At 41.3% G+C, this 21,090-nt stretch overlaps 1 protein-coding gene across 9 annotated transcripts in view; it reads right to left on the reverse strand.

Moving 5' to 3' along the window:
• IGF1 (insulin like growth factor 1) overlaps positions 1-21,090 on the reverse strand; it is a 79,795-nt gene that overhangs the window by 15,699 nt on the left and 43,006 nt on the right. For 5 of the 9 annotated variants that reach the window (XM_043440193.1, XM_043440190.1, XM_043440189.1 and 2 more), the window contains exons 3-4: positions 6,753-6,934; positions 4,902-5,316 (exon numbers count right to left, since the gene is read on the reverse strand). In XM_043440193.1, coding sequence (XP_043296128.1) covers positions 5,155-5,316; positions 6,753-6,934 — 344 coding nt within the window. In that variant the 3' untranslated portion in view covers positions 4,902-5,154. Of the gene's footprint in view, positions 1-4,901; positions 5,317-6,752; positions 6,935-21,090 lie in introns of those variants that run through there. The other 4 variants (XM_043440196.1, XM_043440194.1, XM_043440198.1 and 1 more) reach the window with 1 other exon arrangement.

Here is a 21,090-nt window from a genome sequence, read left to right on the forward strand (position 1 = left end):
AGGGATTGAACCCAGATCTCCCGTATTGCAGGCAGATTCTGCACCATATGAGCCACCAGGGAAGGCCCCCTTAAGGGAGTTAAAGCAGTCCCATTAAAGAAGGAGTCCTAAATAGATGAGTATCAGGGAACGGTACTCAGATTTCAGTTAGAGCTCTGAGGATGAAAAAACTGACTTTGACCTTGCAGATCTGGAAATTTAATGACCACTGAAAAATTTTTCCTAACCTTGCCTGGTCCTTCTTTAAAAATGGACTTATCTTGCCTAGGCCAATATATATTGTCACTGATTTTCAGAGGATTCAGGTGCTGGGCTTTTAATCACTGGAGAATTCTATAGTGGATATTTAGAAACTCATAAAGGCACTCTGCTTCTTTTAAAACAATTTATCTTTATTTTTATTTTTATAATTATTTTCTATTGGAGTATAGTTGCTTTCTAATGTTGTGTTAGTTTCTACTGTAGAGCCAAGTGAATCAACTATGTGTATGCATATATCCCCTCTCCTTTAGATTTCCATCCCATTTAGGTCACCACAGACCACTGTAAGTGATTTATCTTCTCATTGTCAGCAAAAGGCTTCCACCTTAACTCTAGACTATCAGTTTTGTCCTGGATTAAAAATCAGCTCTCTGTTGTCTAATAAACATTGCTCAAAGCCCTATTCCCTTCATACAGGCAAGCAAAGAGAACAGACCTCATCTTCCTCCATGGTGTGTAAGTGGACTTGAGAAATGGCAAGCCCTATTAGTTAGGAAAACATCGTTTCCTGTTGGTGCGGGTGGGAGGGAGAGGGTCAGGAGCTGGAGGGGAGAGGGAGGAGGGGCTCTCCCGGAGCTTCTTTCTCTGCCTCCTTTTCCACCCTTACATCCTAACAGCACGCACATGAGAAGCTGTATGAGGTTTTGTTTGTTTTCAAGAGATGTTTGAAAGAAGATCAAATGCTTGTGAGAGGCACTGAATCGGCAGCCCTAGAAACCGAAATGTCCCGGAAGCTGTGTGAGCCCGGAAATATCCCACATTTTTATTTATTTTGGCAATTTTACTTTAAACTAGTAAGGGCTGGAGTTCATGCTACAATTAAATTTTCCTCAGGCACTGTGAAATGAAAACACATATTACATTTGATTTTAACTGGTTGAGAAAAATGGTGGTTTTCTGAAAGTTCTTTTCTACAACCTCAAAATAAAAGTTAACAGTTCCTCATACAGGACAGTCGAACTTCCATTGAAGTTGGAATAATTCATAGAACTGGGGTTCTCTGGGTTGGAAGGGGTCTTAGGTCACTGAATTCTCTTTCTCTTATCATGTGCTTGAAAGACACTACCACATCACTGGAAAGTGTTGGTAAGCTTAAGCTTGAAGATTTTGGTGACAGGGGACTTACTTCCACTCAATGAGACCTATTTCTTTTTCAGATGGCTCTAATTTTAAGAACTAAGAAAAATAATATCAACTAAAACTTTAATAGTGCTTACTATGTGCCAGGTACCATTTTAAACACTATAATTTATATTTGCACACACATACACAATCTCAATAAATCCTCACAACTCTTATGAGGTAGATTCAATTATTACTCCCATTTGGCAGATGAGGAATCTGAGGTACTGGTAAATTACATTATTTTCCCAAGGACATACAGCTATTAAGTGAGATAGCCAGGGTCTGAAACCAGGCAGTCTGATTCTAGATTCTGTACTCTTAACCACTATGTTTTGTTGCCTCTCCTATCTTTATCATTCTCCTTCATGCCTTGTACAGAGGTTTACATATCGTGGGGTACTCAGTAAAAATATTTTTCAACAATTTAAGGATCATGAGTCCTTACATATTCCTGTTAGTTTTACACACAATCATCAATTTGCCCTAAAAGAAGCAGTTGAAACAGAGGGCTTTTAAATTATTATGAATACTCTGCCTACTACAAGAAAGCATTGAGGGGATGAATAGGGAACATGACATTCACTATAAAGTACTCAGCTGGTTTCCATCTTTAGCAATAAGTCCTTGAATGAATTCAATTTTGGCTTGAGTATAGCAAATTCCAAACATGCAAAACTTGTGCAAGCACAACTCCTCCGCCTTCCCTCTTTTACTCTGCACTTGCGTTACTGTCTTAGGCAAGGACGAGAGGAATTATTTCATCTCAGCAGTGCTACCCTGGTGGCTCAGACAATAAAGAATCCACCTGCAACACAAGAACCCTAGGTTTCATCCCTGGGTTGGGAAGATCCCCTGGAGAAGGGAATGGCTACCCACTCCAGTATTCTTGCCTGGAGAATTCCATGGACAGAGGAGCCTGGTGGGCTACAGTCCACGGGTTTGCTAAGAGTCAGACATGACTGAACATCTAACACAGATACAGTGCTACTTATGGTCTATTTCCCTACCACTCTTCCCCTCCCTATCTCACTCATTTGTCCATCCATCCTTTCATTCATCATTATATGCCATGTATCACTAGTGCTTGTTTTAATAGTAGAAGGGAGGAGATGAAAGACAGCAATAGATTCTTTCTGTTTACTTAATTTATGTTATTTAGAAATCACATGTAGGCATTCAAGATGACTGCTTTAGTTAATATAACCCATTGCAAAAAGAAAGAAAGTGAAGTCGCTCAGTTGTGTCCGACTCTTTGCAGCCCCATGGACTGTAGCCCACCAGACTCCTCCATCCATGGAATTTTCCAGGCAAGAGTACTGGAGTGGGTTGCCATTTCCTTGTCCAGGGGATCTTCCTGACCCAGGGATCGAACCCGGGTCTCCCGCACTGCAGGCAGATGTTTCACCATCTGAGCCACCAGGGAAGCAGCGTTTTAACTAATAGTCTGATGGTGAAGCATTCTTTAACTGGAAAGTTCTATTGCTTTCTTTTCCTTTTAAAGTCTTTGCCTTTTTTCTTGAATGAAGTTCATTATTGGGTATAATTGTCATTTATCCCTGTGTTATAATGGCATTGATCCAACCATCAATGAAAAAGGGAAGGGATAATCCTCTAAGAAATCCCACAGAACATCGACTGTTACTTTTCTGCCAAACTGTGGTCCCTTGAAAAGCCATCTCAGTTTGAGGGTTACTCTCAAAGAAACAGTAGGTGTTGGCTTATGCTTGAGGCTTATATCTGAGGCTGGTTCCAAACCATAGGTGTAATAGCAGGAGAACTGGGAGTCTCCTGAAGAAGGTGGCTGGCCAGATGGGCTCAGGCTCCAGCCTGGCTTTTATCTGTTCTGATAAGCCAGGACCCACATTGCAACCACAACAGAAGTGTCTTGGCTCCCATACGATACTCTGACAAGCTCGTGATCAAACTTTTTCCTCCTGGCTTGAGACTTGGACATACCTATATATCATATATCCTGCATTTTCAGTGAACCATGGACAAAGGATGATCCTGAAGTAGAAAGCACGGCTGGGGCAAGAAGGACAGGTAGAAAGGATGTTCCTTTATACCTCGACATCTTCCAAGGGGGCTATTTGGATGAAATGCTTCACTTCTTACCCTGTGTCATCATTTGCTTGGCTGAGCACTTCTCTCTTGCCCCCTCCCTTAGCTTGCATAATTCACAATTTGAATGATCTCGAGACTTTTTGCTTTATTATCTATGAAGATACTAACCCTACTGCTTAAATCAAGGAAACTGAAGGAGGAAAGTCTCTAAGACTCAAATTCTGTGATTCTACCTGGCATTTCTTTACCCTCAAGAAAACTGAGTGCTTTTGTTCTCATTCGCTCCCATCTTTTCCTTTTGGAATTCTTTCTTAGTCTATGTTGATTTTGTGCTGCTTTCTCCTGGCCAGAAAGAGGGTGTGGCTTAGAAACCAAGCCATTTTCAGCCATTTCAGCCATCCTTCAGCCATTTATAGATCTCAGTATCTTTATCTTTAAAATGAAGGGATTGAAGCAAATGATTTGAGTCCTTTTGCAGCCCTAACATAACATGGCCCTGGTATTTCATGGAACATAAAATCATAGGATTTCAGGTCTAAATATCTAGTGGGGGGCTGTGTGAGGGGGGAGGGGGCGCATAAGAGAGAGACGTTTATAGGTGATAGAATCATAGGGCAGTAGTCAGACATCAGGAGTCTTTGATTTGGGGCTGACTTGTGTTCCCCCCACCCCCGCCCCAAATTCACAAGTTGAAGTCCTAACCCCTAGTACCTCAGAATGTTACTGTATTTGGAGATGGGGTCTTTACACAGATAACTTAAGTGAAAATAAGATCATGATGATCATATTTTAATCCAATATAACTAGTGTCCTTATAAGAAGAGGAAATCTGGGCACAGAGATTTGTACAGAGGGAAGATGATGTGAAAACACAGGGACAAGAAGGCCAGTTCCAAGTGGAAGAAAGAGACCTGAAACAGATCCTTCACTCACAGCTCCCAGAAGGAACCGATCCTGCCAATACTCTGACTTTGTACTTCCAGCCTCCAGGAATGTGTGAAAACGAATTTCTGTTGTGTAAGCCACCTAGTCTGTGGTGTGGTACTTTATTCTGGCAGCCCCAGAACATTAATACATCTTTCATATCTGATTCCAAAGTGCACACACAAAAAGTTCAGTGACCTCCTTTCATAGGTAAGCTCTCGGGCCTCGCGGGCCTTTAGGCAAATACTGGGTGCCCTTTGGCCCGGGCTTGACTAAGAAATGCAGGCTCCAGTCACACTGCAGGGAAGGAAATCTGGGGATGTTTATGACACAATTCAATCTTGCTGAAAATTTGAGGTTAACGTTTAACTCTGGACATTTATTGACATGGAAATTCTTGTAAAATTCACACAAAAAATTAAAATGCATATAAAAACCTTGATTTTTATTTTAATGCTTGTTTTTCTGTGGGGAAGGGAATATTGCTTTATTTCCCTCTTTCGTAATTTTTGTTCATGTTTTCATTCTTGCCACTGTCTTTGTTTGGATTTTCCCAGGCATTATATGTTACTTTTCCATTTCTCCATGTTTATCAGCCACTTCCTACAACAGGTTTCTTCTCCTCCTTCTGTCCCACGCATTCTCTAGCTCCAGCTGGCCTACTTTTCTTCATTTCCTTTATAGCATCTCCCACTTTTCTCTCTTGCCGTCTGCTTCTCTCTCATCCTCCTCATCTCTGTCTTAGTCTTTCTTTCCTCCATGTTCCTTTCTTGCCTGTGTTCAGTTCCTAGCTCCAGTCTCTCTCCTCTGCTCTTTCATCTTCCCTTTCATCTGCTGACTTCCTTCCGTCCCCTCCTTCTGTTCCCCTCCTGGGTGTTTCTTTGGCCCACCTTTCCTTCTCCTCTGAGACTTCATTTTCTTGTTGGTAGATGGGGGCTGATACTGTAAACATCACAAAAATAATTGCATTGAGAACAGGTGATCCCCTTGGTGTCCCAGAAGACAGAGCCTTTGAATGCCTTGGCTCCATAGATGCAGAAGACAGCACTGGTGTTGGAGAGGTGTCTGGACCTCAGTCACTATTAAACCTGCCATTCCAGAACTTAGGGACTCATCTCTGACACCACCCACCCCCTCCCAAAGTGGAAATTGAAAGGCATTGGGTCACCTGGAATGAGAAAGATTTAACCTGCCTCTGCTCACCTTGAGCACACTTCTCAGTAACATTCACCTGAAAGGTATGTGGGGCTTGCTCCCTGACACATCGACAGGCTCCCGTGTTCTCTCTGAATCAGACTCTGCCCAGTCTCTTCCATCACTCAGGGTGGCTCCCTGGGGTCACATCTCTGCTGAGGCCCCTGTTCCAGCCTCAGCTGCAGATGAGGACCAGGAAGCCACAAAGGTGCCATTATGAACATCTTGATCTCTTATCATGTGCCCTCTGCACGATGCTAGTTTTGACTCCAAAGATTAAAACCACTAGTTGGTTTTTTTCAAAAGAGTCCCCAGGGAAATCTGAGAGCATTTAACTTTCCTTATTCATTCTTCCTCATTTTCTTCACCTTCTCTTTAGTTCTCATTCTTTCTACTTAGTGATGAAAATGTAATCACTTACATACATTTGTTCACCCATTCACTCACTCAACAAAGGTTTATGAAGTGATCAATGTGCATCAGATGATTTACATATTTTTGATGGCATAGACAGTACCTCTAAGGCTTGTTTAAAGTCTTGCTGTTAGTAACAGACACCTGCAGATTTTGATCATTAGAATTTTCTTGCTGTTCTTAGAGCCAAACTGAAATTTCTATTTTTTTCCTCTGTGTTTGCCACTAAATGTGAATTTCTATTAGTTCCAATTTTAGAGTGTTATTTTTCTTTGCATGTTTACAGAATACCAGGACTTGAAAGGTCACATGCTTTGTTCATACAATTATGACAGAACTTAACACTTGTCTGACACTTACTTTGTGCAGGAGTGTGGAAAGCATTGCATGTGCATTAATGACCTGATGAGGTAACTGGTACTGCTATCCCATCTTTACTGATAGTTTCATCAGCAAAGGCTTGGGAGGCTACATTCTTTGGCCACCAGCTCTCAGCTGGTGATTGGCAAAGCTAGGATGTCAGTTTTGTCTGATGCCAAAGCCCAGGTTTAGTCACTCTTCTCCACCAACTTCTGGTGATCAGATGGGCCACAGCAGTGGAAGGGAGAATTTACCATGTGGAGTGATGGAATTTACAATGGAGCTCTTTTGACCCTATGAGCCAGCAGTCTATGAGGGTGTGAATTACTATCCGGCTGCTAGAGGCTCAGCCGCATCACTCAGCTCTCGCGAAGCTGGCCGACCCTCCCCGCCACCCCTGGCGGGCTTACCTTCTGAGCCTTGGGCATGTCGGTGTGGCGCTGGGCACGGACTGAGCGGGCCGCCTTGGTGGGCTTGAGAGGCGCGCAGTACATCTCCAGCCTCCTCAGATCACAGCTCCGGAAGCAGCACTCATCCACTATTCCCGTCTGGGGCGCCCTCCGACTGCTCGAGCCGTACCCCGTGGGCTTGTCTGTTCAGATCAAACAGAGGGCCTGGCTTTAGAGTGGGATAGTACGCTGTGTTCACGGCGACACCCAGCCCCTGAACACTCCTCTCCCCACGCCAGGTCAACCTACACCTTTACAAGTTAGTCTTCTTTCGAAGCTCCTCCAACAACTCCTGACCCTCCCAGATTTTTCCAGATTCCAGTATGCCTCCAGGAGTCAGTGCCACGCTCATTGGCAATAGCTCATTCATCATTCATTTATTTGTGTTAATTGTCCTCAAATTCTTAGCCACCTGTAGTCAAGGATCTTGTCTATGCCCAATCCTCACCACTCCTCATATATTGGCTTAATTGGGAGGCTGCTAAGAATATTAATTAAAAGATCATGTTTTCCACTTTTTTAATCTTTTTAGCAAATCTGCATGGTTTTCGTGCACAGGATGGCCCCAATGTTTGTTCTTTGTCTTATCTGCTTCCATTATAACATTCCACTGAAAATCAAAGAGGTTTTAAGTCTGGGAAGGTCTCATCACTTAACTGATGTGGAAACCTAGACTCAGGGTTGGGAATGACATACTCAAATGACAAGTCATTCAAGTTTCCTGGGCCTCAGTTTACCCATTTGTAAAGGAGAGTTAATATGTTCTTTCTAATCATCGCTTGAGGATTACATGGCATACAGTATGAAAAGTACTAAGTGCATCACTTGACACCTAGTGGATCCTAAATATATGTTAGCTTGCTTTGAGCATCACTTTCTAGGATCATATAGGATCTGTGAAGAGACAGCATTGCTACTGACTGCATCCAGAAGCTTTAGAACTTGAACTGATAACAATACCAGTGTGATAGGACTTCTTCTCCTATCACCTTAGAGGGACCAGAACCATCAGCTCTGTTTTCTTGTAGAATGATCACTAGACTAAGAATGAACTAAATGTCCACCTCTCATTTGATTTTGATTGCCCAGAGGGAACACCATGAATCAAATTTCTTTTGATATTTGCAAATCAATTAGGCCTCTTTACTTGGCAAGTAGGTTTTAGTTTGATTCTATTTTGTTTTGTTTTGACTTGGACACACTTTCCCTGGCTCTAGAATTAAAAAGAGGGCAAAACAAGTTTATATGAAACTAAATTAAAAACGTACTTGAATTCTTTGTAAACTTTTTGTCATAGTAGAACTTTTGTTACACCAAATCTTGCGTATACATCAGTATACAAAAGAGACAAAAGTGAAACTGCCTTGGCTTATGCAAGAAAGCTATGGATCTTGACTTTCTCTGCCTCATTTTTCTCCCTTGGGAGGTGGAGGGCCTCAGTCTTCTTCACTGATGTCCAGGCTTCATGGAAGAAAATCTGTGAACCATTGACCCAGAAGGATCCAATCAGTCGATGTGATGTATGTCCAATCTCAGTTCCTGACACAGAAGACAGCATTATATTTTAAACAAAATTCTTACATTTGTGTAATGATGCTGTACTTCAGGATGGAGTTTTGAGAGTCAAAATCCCCATATGTATTTTGAACTCCCTAGTTGAAGGAGATCAGACCCACGGTCATGGCCTGCTACCAAGCTAGTTTGGCTGCCTTGCAGCCCAAGGGGCCAGCCATTCGTGGAATCTTCTGAGAACCCAAATGTGTTCCTGATGCTTGGCACTAGAACACGAGGATGCCTCCTCCCTTTAAGACAGGTTTATTGTCATTCTTAGGGCAGCTGGGGATAGAAACTCAGCGAGGGTTCCATTGTGGTCTCTCTGGGTGGGGTGTGCTGCTTTTGCTCAGGGCAAACCCTGTGGGCTCCTCATGGCTGAGGGATTTGGAAGGGACAGGCAGCTGTGCCCAGCTGGAATCTCAGTGGTGCTTTCACTTGCATCGGAGGATTGTCCAGCACAGAAGACTCTCTGCCTCTGCTCACCAGCCGGGGCAAACCAGGACTCATCTAGTTCCTTGAGCAATGTAAACAATGCTTTTTTGCTGTTGTTGTTTTGTTTGTTTGTTTATATAATATTTTCCTGTAACTATAAATTAAGGACAAAAATGTGCTTACATGGTTTTTTGTGATCCACAAAGGACTTCTACATACTTTTAGCTCAGTGGCCATTTCAAGAGGCTGAAGCGGTCAGCCAGTGGAGAGTAGCTGATACACTTTGGTTTTCTCTTGGGGAGGGAGAGAGGGGAAGGTGACTCAGTCTACTTTGAGGTAACTGTCCCCATCATCCACCACAGGTAATAATTGCTTTCTGCTGAAACAATACATTTCTTAATGGGATATAACTGAGGTTCACTTGTTGGATTTGGAATGGTAATTTGAGGTTTAGAGGTAAAGTGGCAGGAGTGGTTTCAGAAACCTTCAAACTTGGCTAATTTAGAAATGACTAATTTCAAAATTCATCCTTATGGGTTGAAGATGGGGAAGGATAATCTCTGTGATCCTAGGACCTACTTAGCACCTCTGTTTTAAGTATCCCTTCTGTTTCCTCCTGATGCTTCACAGGTTCTGGAGCTCCTTGCATGCCACTGGAGGAAGACTCTAACCTTCATCTGAGAATAACATTAAACGTTGTGTATAGTGCATATTCCCTTCTTTGTGACTGTCGACAGGCATGAAACTCACCACAGGTCTGTTTCCTCTTGTGAGACAGAAGGTAATCCTCAGCAGAGCAAAAAATAATAGCACACACCAGGCGTCTGGTTTGTCACCTCTTAGATGAGCTCAGAGTTTGACACGGCCCCGTCTATAAAATAGCTGTGCTTTTTAGTCCATAGATCAGTGAATTTAGGAACAGAGAAATTTAGGACTCTTCTGTAATGCTCTAAAAAGAAAGTTTACCTTATGTCTATATCTGTTTTTTAATATTGTTGAAATATTATAGGCTTGGATTTTGCCATAAATGTAACTACCAGTTATCTCTAACCACTGCAGTCCTAGAAAGATGCTTTGTCTATTCATAATGTCTACAATGGACTAATTGTACTTCATTGAAAATATATGAATATAACAAGTGTTTACCTTGCCTTTTAAAGTTTAATTGATCCTTTGAAGTATCTTATAGACTTGATTTCTGGTTCTACATCAAGATATTTAATAACAACAACAAGAAATTTCTCACCAATTGAGAGGCCAGAGTTAGAGGGTCAAAGTTTTTCTCTTTATCTTCAAATGCCTCATATTTCTTATTTTTCCAGAGCCAAAATAAAGATATTTGTTGCTATGGGCTAAAACTAGGAGCCTGATGCAATGTGGTTTTCCAGGAAAGCAGTAAAATTATTTGCAACAATATCAATTTTGAGAAAAGTAGAGATTTTTAATGATCTCAAAATTGCACCTATTGTCAGTATGGGCAAGTTTTAAATGAGATGGAATGAACTGTTTTAAAGGAATCCTTATCTTTAAAAACTCCTCATTAAGCACTTGTTATCAATAATTGTGCTCCAGTGGGCAAAATTGTTAGACGAACAGGAAACAAATGTTGGATTAATATAAGAAAAAAATGTTTAACAATTTGAACTCAAAAGTGTTAAAAAATGGGACTGACTTCTTTTAAAGGTAATGAATGTCCCATTGCTGGAATCAGTGATGTAAATAAAGGCTGTATGAACACTTGTTAGAGATCCTACGAGCATATTCCTATACTGAACAGGGTCTGACTGCTATGGTCCTTTCTATTCCAAACATTCTGCAATATGTAAAGAAATGGAGAAAACTCATCAAGGCCAACTAAACATTCAGTATGATTGGAAGCCACTTACATTGTCTTCAAGAAAGAGGTCCAAATATTTTCTAAGTTAGAAGGTTAAAATTTGTTTTCTATTTGTCACCTGAGTTCCTGAAGATGCTCAAACCATTTTTCTGTACTCAATACTATAACAAAAGACAGGTGACTGGGATAATAAATATTTTCTACAACTAAGTATACTCCCAGAGTCCTGTTACACCAACATTTTTATGAAGGATCCATATACTTCCTCAACTGTTAGAGTGAACAAGTATGTATAGAATTTCACAGAATTTTCCTTGCTGATGAAGTACTGACTTTGGAAATCTATGTATTTATGTATTTATTTTTCAGTAGATTTGCTCCAGAGCACGCAGACCAAAGGCTGCTTAGCAGACAAGTTGGCTACCACCTGACTAGGCCTGAGTCTTCCATAAGCTGACACAAAGTACCATCACAGTGCTCTCCTCTATCCTGAAAGTTGGCCAACAGACAGGATTCCAATGATTAAACAGCTGGCTTCTATAATTATAGCACTTCCTTTTAAATAATGCATGGTCAGTGGAGTAATTCAATAATCTTCAGGGCAAACTTGCTAGTTATAAGGCTTTGGGGCAGAATTGTGGCATCATCAAAACCATCCCAATTAGCTAAGTGTCACATTTTGTCATGGATGCAAGATGCTTCCCTCCATCTCTGAAGGAGAAGGGGTAATACTGAAATTAAACTGGGGTCATCACTTCTAGAACAAAGAACTCTGGTCATTCATCATTGGTAAAAGAAAAAACCAGTACTGCCTTTATTGGTGCTACATAAACTGGTGTTTCTTATAGCTTTCTGAGAATGTAGTTGGGACATTGTACTCAACTTTAATTTCCTTTAAAACTTTGCCTCTCGGTTATTGGGACAGCTTTCCTTTAATTATTTTAACTATGTCATTAGAAAGAAGAGACATTGATTTGAAGAATCAGTATTTAAATAATGAAAAGAGCAAACATTTTCCAAATAGGGAAATATTCAATTCTGAAGACATACACTTGTTACTCTTTGAGTTCCAAGGACTAAAACTGTTCGCTAGAAATTGCTAAAAGAGGGAAGTTGAAAAGTTGATTGTGTTTTGAAAACAGGAAAAAAGTAAGACAGTTCACATACAGAGTGAAGCAAATCAGAAAATCAAATATTGTATATTAATGCATATATGTGGAATTTGAAAAAAAATTGGCACAGATGATCTTATTTACAAGGCAGAAATAGAGACATAGACATGGAGGACAAACCTACGTATACCAAGGGAGAAAGTGGGGGTGGGATGAATTAGGGGATTGGAGTTAAGATATATACATGATCAGTACTATGTATAGAGCAGATAATGAGAACCTACTGGATAGCACAGAGAACGCCATTCAGTGCTCTGTGGTGACCTAAAGGGGAAGGAGAGCCAAAGAAGCGGGATTTATGTGTAACGTGTAGCTGGTTCACTTTGCTCTACGGCAGAAACTAACACACCATTGTACAGAAAGAAGTAAGACAGTGCAAGTTGTATCTTCAGGGCTACTTCTAGAAAATTCACCTTTTTGTGTCTGCTAGAAAATGCACATGGATTATTAACTAATAAAAAAAATTTGCATTTAACTTTGATCACACAATCAAACACTGCAGTTAATATGTGTAGAAGTCAGACAGTTAGGTTTCCTATACCAACTATCTATCCAAAACCTCTAGATGTTTTTAAAACTTAGAAAATTCTAAATTTACACAATTTAGAATAACACAGAATGATTAGCTTCTTAGGCAACAATGCTCCATGGAACCACCTTATCTAGTAAAAATTCATCCAGGTAACATAATTCTGCGTGGGATGCTAGTAGGAAAGTTGGGTAAAATGTAAGTAATCTTAAATTTATCTCCATGTTAGCATTTTAACTGCTATGTGCATGTGTGGAAACGTGAGATTTGCTTCTCAGTCTTTCCTGTTTTATGGCTTTATGTGGGAAAACAACTCCTTTCATGAATTCCTAATATAAGGAAGATTGTGATAGGGCCATTACCTAGATCCCAATTGAAATACATTCTATAGTCAGTATTTCCTGAGTTCATAGGATTTGCATTTAAATTAAAGCCTTTTGATGAGTCAATATTTGCCTTTAAAAATTCTACAGAAATTATACTTGAATTGAAACAAATATTGAGATATATGTGGTCATGTACTTAGTAAAGATATGGAAAGATGCCTTCACTGCTGTTAAGACTATCCACATCATAATGCATTTAGAATAGCAAGGGTCTATACACACATGTACTCAAACACATATTGGGGAATTAAGTACCTGTCAGTATCAAGACTATTGTCAAAATATTTTGAAATTAGGATTGTTTTTGAAGAAATTTTTCAAAAATATATACCTATTGCCTGCCTCATATGTTGCTTGTGGACTCTGCACATTTCTGCCTTTTCTGCAGGTCTTTCCAAGTAGGACTGGCCTTTGGCATTTATAAAAGCGAACACTGAGAAAATGTCCTCTTTTCTATGAAAGGCATGTCATAAACTTTTCTTGAAAACCTATCAAATTGCATCACTGATTTCACTTTGGCCTGTGTTAATTTTTAATTGCCAGTGTTTGCTGGTCCCACTACTTCTCAATTGGACGAGGTCGTCTTTTCTAGGAATTGTGGTCCTATTAGACCTGCCACCACCCCCACAACCCAGCAACTCATTCCCAGCTACTAAATCCCCATAACCCCAAAGACCAAAGTCTTCCCATTACCCAATCAAGTCAATGTTTGTGTATCTCTGGGCAGAAAAGGAATGAAGCAGAGCTCGGTGAGGCTGCTCCTCTCTCCAAATCTGCTTTTCTTTTGGAAGCCCCAACTCAAGGGCAGGTGTGAAACCAGCGCTGTTCAGTCTGCCTGTGTCCCAAAGGCCAGGGAGCTAAAGCGTAAGGCCTGCGGGCAAGAAAACTAGAGACTCAAAGAAGAAACATTACTGTTTTAGGGCTCTTTGGAGAAATGGGCCGACAGAGTGGGAAGCAACTTGATGTATTACTTTAGCCTGAGACAATGCCCTGGAGGGCGAGCGTCTTGCCAGGTCAGCAGAATTTACTAGTTTAGGTTTGATTCCAGGGCTTGGAGGAGACAGATGTAGCCAACAAAATTATACTTTGGCAAGAGAAATGCTTTGCTGGACAGAAATGTTGTCCTAAGGGAATGGTTTGGTTTATCAATGTCTAAGGTAAAAGATAATCAAATGCCAGGAGGTCATTTTTATTTTTGAATTATTTCAGTTGGGCCTGCTATATAACTTAGCTACCATTTTCCAGTTACATAGTTTTCATTATTTAGGACATACTGCAGGATTTGAGTATGATCTGCCCGTGACATCTGTCATACCAATGAAGGAGGCAACATGTGGCTAAAAGCACAGGTTTTGGAGTCAGACAGATCTGGAATCTGCCACTTATTCATCATTCACCTTGGGCAAGGCTCCAAATCTTCTAAGACTCAGATCCTCTTATGTAAAAAAGACTGTTGTGAAGGTTAAATGAGAATGTATGTAAAGTGTTTTGTACAATGTCTGGGATGCAATAAACTCCATTAGTTCCATTTTTTTTTTTTTTAATGAGGAACTGAGCCAGAGCAATTGTTTTTTTTAATTTGTGTTTGTTTATTTGTGGCCTCATGACACAGCATGAAATCAGGGATTGAACTTGCACTCCTTGCACTGGAAGTGCAGAATCTTAGCCACGGGACCACCAGGGAATTCTCATAAATGTTAGCTGTTATAATTACTATTGTTATGGAATTGAGTTGGTCAACAGGGCTAGCTGGGCAGGTATGCTCCTCCTTTCTTCCTCTTAAAAATGTGTCTTTCCAAAGTTTTGTTAAGAGATGGCTTTTCTAGATAAAACAGGACTGTTCTCCATTAAAGTGAATAGTTTTAATCTGGAATAGGCACTTTACAAGAACGGATCCTTCAACTGAGTCAAACAAGTTATATGGGCTTATCTGGAACTCTTGTTACCTTTGATTTCTCCCAAACAATCCACTCACTAAAATAATTGGTTTTTCAGCATTAGTAACTATTTACTTATTTCAAAACAATGCTGCAAGGCATGGGATGGGTGTGGACAAAATACATGGTCAGAAGTAGTTCCCCAATCACTTTTTTTTTTCTTTTTATTTATTTATTTTTTTTTCTGTGGGTTTTCACTTTTTTTTTTTTTTAACCTTTACAAATTTACTTATTTGGCTGGACTGGGTTTTAGTTGTGGCATGTGGGATCTATTTCCCTGACCAGAGATTGAATCCAGGCTTCCCTGCATTGGGGAGTCTTAGCTACTGGACCACCAGGGAAGTCCCCCCAATCACTTTCAACCAATGTATGTATTCCTCCCTTCTTTCTTTTCTCTTCTTCCTCTAGATCTTCTCATCTTCTGTTATCAACAATCACTAACATTCTTTTTCTCACTGGTGCATTTTAGGGTCAAAGCTCATATTATGCAGAGTTCATAGAAGGGTAAGAATTAGAGTTTAGTTCCCTCTCTGAAATGACTGAAATTTAAGGCTCCCTTTCCTGCCAACCATACTTTGGAAATAAGCAGCCGCCAGGTATACAATATCATCAGTCCCACTTAATCACTACTCCACCTTGGACCCATGCCTGAATGAGATGAAAACAGACAAAACAAAAGAAAGAATAAGAAGGGATGTTGAGGAATCACATACATGGACCTGAGTTATCTCACTTGTTTGACAAAGACTGTGACGGAAATTGTAAGATGAATCCGGCTCCAATGTGGAGATTGTAGCCATGCCACCACCAGCATTATCTCCTATACTTACACTGGTATTGTCAGTTTACCCTTTCAGATGTGGGAAGAGAGGCCTCTTAGGCAAAACATAAGGCATTCACGAATAGAGGGCAACGCCCCTCTTCCTGGTGCCACAGGAAGATGAATCAGCCAAAGGGGTATTAAAACACATTCTCTTTATTTTTAGTTTCACTCTAAAGTCTATCATTTCTCTTTTCTTTTCAACTTGGCACCTGCCCCGTGTTCTCAGGGGCCCTACTCCCCATCCGTCTCCTCGCCCAGGCCTCTGTGTTTTGCTCCGGGTACACCTGGAGGTTTTCCCAGGGGTGGGTGTGACACGCTCAGCATGGCAGGTAAAGGGGTGGCGGCTGCCAGGGCGGCCTGGCGTGTCTGAAGGGAGAGTGTCAGGAGGCGGAGGCCCTGGAGGGAGAGGCATCCGGGCCTGCATCAGGGAGTGAGCTGCTGGAAAACGGCCTCCACGGCAGCAGAGACAGCCCTTGGCATCACTGCAGAGAAGCAACAGCCAGAGTCAGCGACAGGTTGAACACAGGAGAGAAGCCGGGAGGGAGAGAGGGAAGGAGAGGTGGTTAGAGTGTCACAGGATATAAATAACTGCGGTGTGTGCACTTCAGTGCCAGTTGGGCTGTATGTGATGTCCCTTTCATGCTGGTGTGTCAGCAGCGTTGTTCCTGAACTGAAAAGGCCTGGGGAGTGTTTCTATAGCACCTAGCACTGTGCCATATGCAGAGAGGAAATAAGAAAGCAGGCAATATGGTATACTGAAAACAACATTGGCTTCCAGCCGCGGATTTTTTGTGCAAACTCACAAGTCGCACAGATTCTCTGAGATTCAGTTTTCTCATGAAGACAAAGTACTGGGTAACATCAAGCAGTCCTCCTAACAACGTGACTCTAAGGATTATCTAGATGGCCCCGGGGGCCCACTTTTTAATCAACAATGCATATATGGCACATAAGTGTTTTTCCCTGAAAGTGTAAGTCGCTCAGTCATGTCCAACTCTTTGCAACCCCCTGGATTATACAGTCCATGGAATTATCCAGGCCAGAATACTGGAGTGGGTAGCCTTTCTCTTCTCCAGGGGATCTTCCCAGCCCTGGGATCGAACCCAGATCTCCCACGTTGCAGGTGGATTCCATTACCAGCTGAGCCACAAGGGTAGCCCAAGAAGGCTGGAGTAGGTAGCCTATCCCTTTTCCAGTGATCTTCCCAACCCAGGGAATCGAACCGGGGTCACCTGTATTGCAGGCAGATTCTTTACCAACTGAGCTATGAGGGAAGCCTGCTTTTCCTTAATAATAGAGAAGAATCTTCTGAAGAAAAGTTTGATGAAAGAACTAGGACTTTCCTCTTTTTCAGGTTTAATTTTAGACAAAAACAAGATTGATATTTCAGATTAATTTAAGAGAAGTAGGGATCAGCATTGAGTATGATGGAGGAAAACAGAGGAAATGCTCAATATAGAGGCGGGTTTGGGTAAGGAAAGGGAACAAGGCCCTGTTGGGACTGCAGAAGCCAGATCGAGGCATGATACAGGGGGGAATTAGGAGGCTAAGAAAGGTAAGAGTCATCTGCTGGAGCTGTTGAAACAGAAACAGTTTCCATCTCAAAAACTGAGATCCTAAAGGTTTTGAGGCATGAGGAAGTGGCCTCGCTTGTGTGGGCACTTAGAAATTAGAATGAGTATGAGAAAAGTCTTTCTAGAAATCACTGGACATGGTCTTTTAGCATTTCACAAAGCTGTATCTTCTAAAGGTAAGTGACTAGTCCTAGAAGGGTTGTTAATATTGTTGACCAGAGCACTGAACTTCCTAGTATTCAGTATGGGTAACACTTTATTTCACTGGTTTCCTGAGTGTCTGTCTATGGTATATGAATCCTCTGTGTGATATTCAATTCCTTCCTGGGGGGACAGGTGCAGAGTCCCCAGAAAATTCCATCTACAATTGCATGGTATTTTATCTGATAACATGAATGGGCCTCCAGACAGGTCATCATCTCTGTCATTGGTATCCAACATCTGCCCAGAGGACAAAATAAAAAGTGGACCATTATAAATATGGTTTTACAAATGCTACACTTTTATTTATTTATTTTTTTTTTATAAATTAATGTTGAGGTTGTTAAAATTTTGAAATCTGTACAGGGAGTTCTCAAGCAAGTGATAATATTAATATGATTCATCCGAATATCAAGCAAGTATGCAGACTGAGGCTGACTGCTTCCTTTGGAGAGTGATTATATTATCTAGGGGCTTCCCTAGTAGCTCAGCTGGTAAAGAATCTGCTTGCAGTGCAGGAGACCTGGGTCAGGAAGATCTGCTAGAGAAGGGATAGACTACCCACTCCAGTATTCTTGGGCTTCCCTGATGACTCAGCTGGTAATGAATCCATGTGTAATGGGGGAGACCTGAGTTACATCCCTGAGTTAGGAAGATCCCCTGGAGAAGGGAAAGGCTACCCACTCCAGTATTCTGTCCTGGAGAACTCCATTGATTGTACCATTCATGGGTTCACAAAGAGTCAGACACGACTGAGTACTTTTCACTTTCACTCTCTTTCTTTCTATATTATCTCAGAAACTTTCAGCTAAAATCTGGACTCATCCTACCATTCTTTATTTCTTTTTTTTATTTCTATAGAATTTTGCTATTATAATTTTCTTCCCTCCTCCTTAATGTTTACTTGCTTAAACATGACTAAGACTTCAACAGTTTTCCTCAAATTATTGTATTTTAGAAGTTTATGTATCTTTGGATATGATAGCTGTCCTTAACATTGACTTCAAGGTCAACTAAGAAGTATCTTAGTCATATGACAATCACAGAACTCAGTTTAGCCACCCCACTTCTCCCAATCTCTTTCCCTACCCCCAAATATTATTTTTCTGAATTGAGCAAGTGAAGTATGAAAAAAGAGAGAGGTGTGGCTAGGTTGCGACTCATCTCCAAGCTAAATCCTGTTTTGATCTTTACTTCTTCTGGGATCAATATCATGTCTGTTATTTCCAAACCTCATTCAATGCTTTTAGCAAATATTATTATCAATCAAGAAAAATATCTGCTTCTCTTATTTATGTTACTAACGGAAAACATTTTCAGCTTGTAATTTTGGCTGGAGAAACCAAACTTTTTCATTTTTATTTTTTCTCACATACTCCAACACACTTGTGAATGACCCCCTCACTCTACTCTGGGACCACACTCAGAGGCAATGTCCTCCTGGCCTTTGAGCCAGTCACTCACTTCTGTGAATTTTCTTTCTGAGAACTGGAGACAATTGCCCCAGAAGTCACTTTCCAATTTATCACAGAACCTGTCCGTGGCTGCAGAATTAGTTGGCCTCATTAGAAGCAAGCAACGTGAGGCCTGATGTGTCCTACAGCTGCAGAAGCTCCTTTGTGCAGGGACACTGGGCCAGGATAGCTGCTTGTGGGATATTTTATTTCCCTCAACACTTGCCTCCTGTCTGCTCGCTTTGGCTCAGGTCTGGGTTTGGGAAGCCTGCATGAAGGCACTGCTGATGCTAATATTTGGCATGATTGTTGTTGTTTAGTTGCTAAGTCATGTCCAACTTTTTTGCAACCCCATGGACTGTAGTCTGCCAGGCTCCTCTGGCCATGGGTTCTCCCAGGAAAGAATACTAGAGTGGGGGTGCCATTTCCTTCTCCAGGGGATCTTCTCAACCCAAGGATCGAACCTGTGTCTCCTGCATTGGCAGGCAGATTCTTTACCACTGATCCACCATGATTAGCTCTGACCTAACTCTGTTAGAAAGTCAGGGCCCAAGTTCAGGGGCAAAATACACAGTTGTCAAACAAGGTAGCCTCTATTCTCTCTTTCCAGCCTGCAAACAAGTACCTGCTTCCTTATAACCCTACAACTAGCCTCTCACATGTCTGAGAGAGGAGAATATAAAATCCAGTGACCTCTTAATGGGTATGGTCTCCATAATCACCACAATGTCAATTAAATACCTATTTGTATAATATTTGTTAAACTGCATGTATAAACCTTTAGGTTGATGAGAAGAAATGATTGTCAAGGTCTTGCAGCACCTTCTGTGTAATAGGGATGGGAGGAGAAGTGAAGCGTTTTGATTCGAGTAGCAGGGATTCTGATAAGAGAATGTAGAGAGAGCTACATCCTCATTGTTGGATGTCAGTTCAAGTCTTTGGCAATGATTTTCACAAGAAAAAGTGACAGGAAAAAGAGGGCTGTTGCTTTAGAAATATTTTAATCTACTTCTAAAGACTCGCTAAATTTATTAATTTTTCTTCTCAAGCAACTTCTTGTCTTCCTCTTCCTCCTCCTCTGCTCCTGGTTCAGGATGATACTCTGAGAAAGGTACTTGTGAAGTCCTAGTCTTCCCGTATCTTCTCAAAGAACCAGTGCTCCCGCGGCCCACTGAGATCTGCCCTCTACAGGCATTTCCCGCGGTCAGACTATGAACCATCATAAATTCCTTGCATTCTTCAGAACATCTGTGCCTTCTTTTGCCACATCTTTTTTCCTGGTACTCAACAGGCCACAAATCACCCTGGACTTCTTCTTCCAGGCTGTTGATGTCTTAACACTCCCCTTTCAAATCAAATTCCTCTCGTCCTTGGCTGTGGCTCTTGGCTTTCCAGTCTTCTCATCTCCCCCATCTGGGTTAGTCATCTGTGGCATCACCACCTGTGGTTCTTCCTCCTAGCCTTCTATCTGGCCTGAAATGATGCACTTCTTCAAGTGTCAGAGTTACTACGCAGACCATACTACCTGGTTTGATGCTTAGTTAAGCTTCCTTTCCTTGGTTTAAACACAGTGGTGCAGACAACATCTTCACGTGCAAGAACACTTGAGAACACTAAAACTTAGAGGCTATTGATTAGCTAGTGAGAAAGAAGGAGCTATACCAAGACCTAAAGGTATATGAAATGAGGTTTGAACCTTTTCTATTAAACACAAGTTTCTCTGGAGATTGAAAGGGGCATTTCATTCTTCTGTCCATTTTACGTTTAAACTTATTTCTTTCACATTTAGAACAGATGGATGCCTTTGCAATAATATATTACCAACAGCTTCCCTTTGTTGAATGCTTTCTATTAAAATTGTATAGTAAATATTACTTTTCTTGTCTTATTTCATTTATAGCCTCTGCATGGAGTAGGCATTATTACTATATCCATTTTACAAAGGAGGACACTGAGGTTTAGCAAGGTTAAGTAGCTAGTAAGTTACCGAGCCAATTCACCTCAACTTGGGATACCTTGAAAGTGGGAGATTTCGCAGGTAAGGAAAATTTCTGAAGCTGATACCATTACCGGGATCCTCAAAGGCACATAATGCTAAAATCCATGATGGATGTGGGGAAGACTATCTAAATTAGCCCACTAACTCCAGTGTTAGAGCTCATGAGGCAGACAGAGGTTTAGCCTAGGCATTCCAGAGAGTGCCAGAAGGAATGTCATGCATGGCTTTTGCCCTTGAGAAAAAAGTCTGGGCAGCCCTGTGGTTTAAGGCATGGCTGGGTGTTCACATCTCACCCAGTACACTGCGATTCTTTCCACTTTCAAAAGGGGTAGTCAGCTCTGTCATGCAGCCAGACCATCTTGTTTCCAATCCCCTTGAATTGCACAAAGTCATAACAACTT

This window comes from Cervus canadensis, chromosome 21, assembly GCF_019320065.1.
Source record: "Cervus canadensis isolate Bull #8, Minnesota chromosome 21, ASM1932006v1, whole genome shotgun sequence".
NCBI classification, from domain to species: Eukaryota; Metazoa; Chordata; class Mammalia; order Artiodactyla; family Cervidae; genus Cervus; species Cervus canadensis.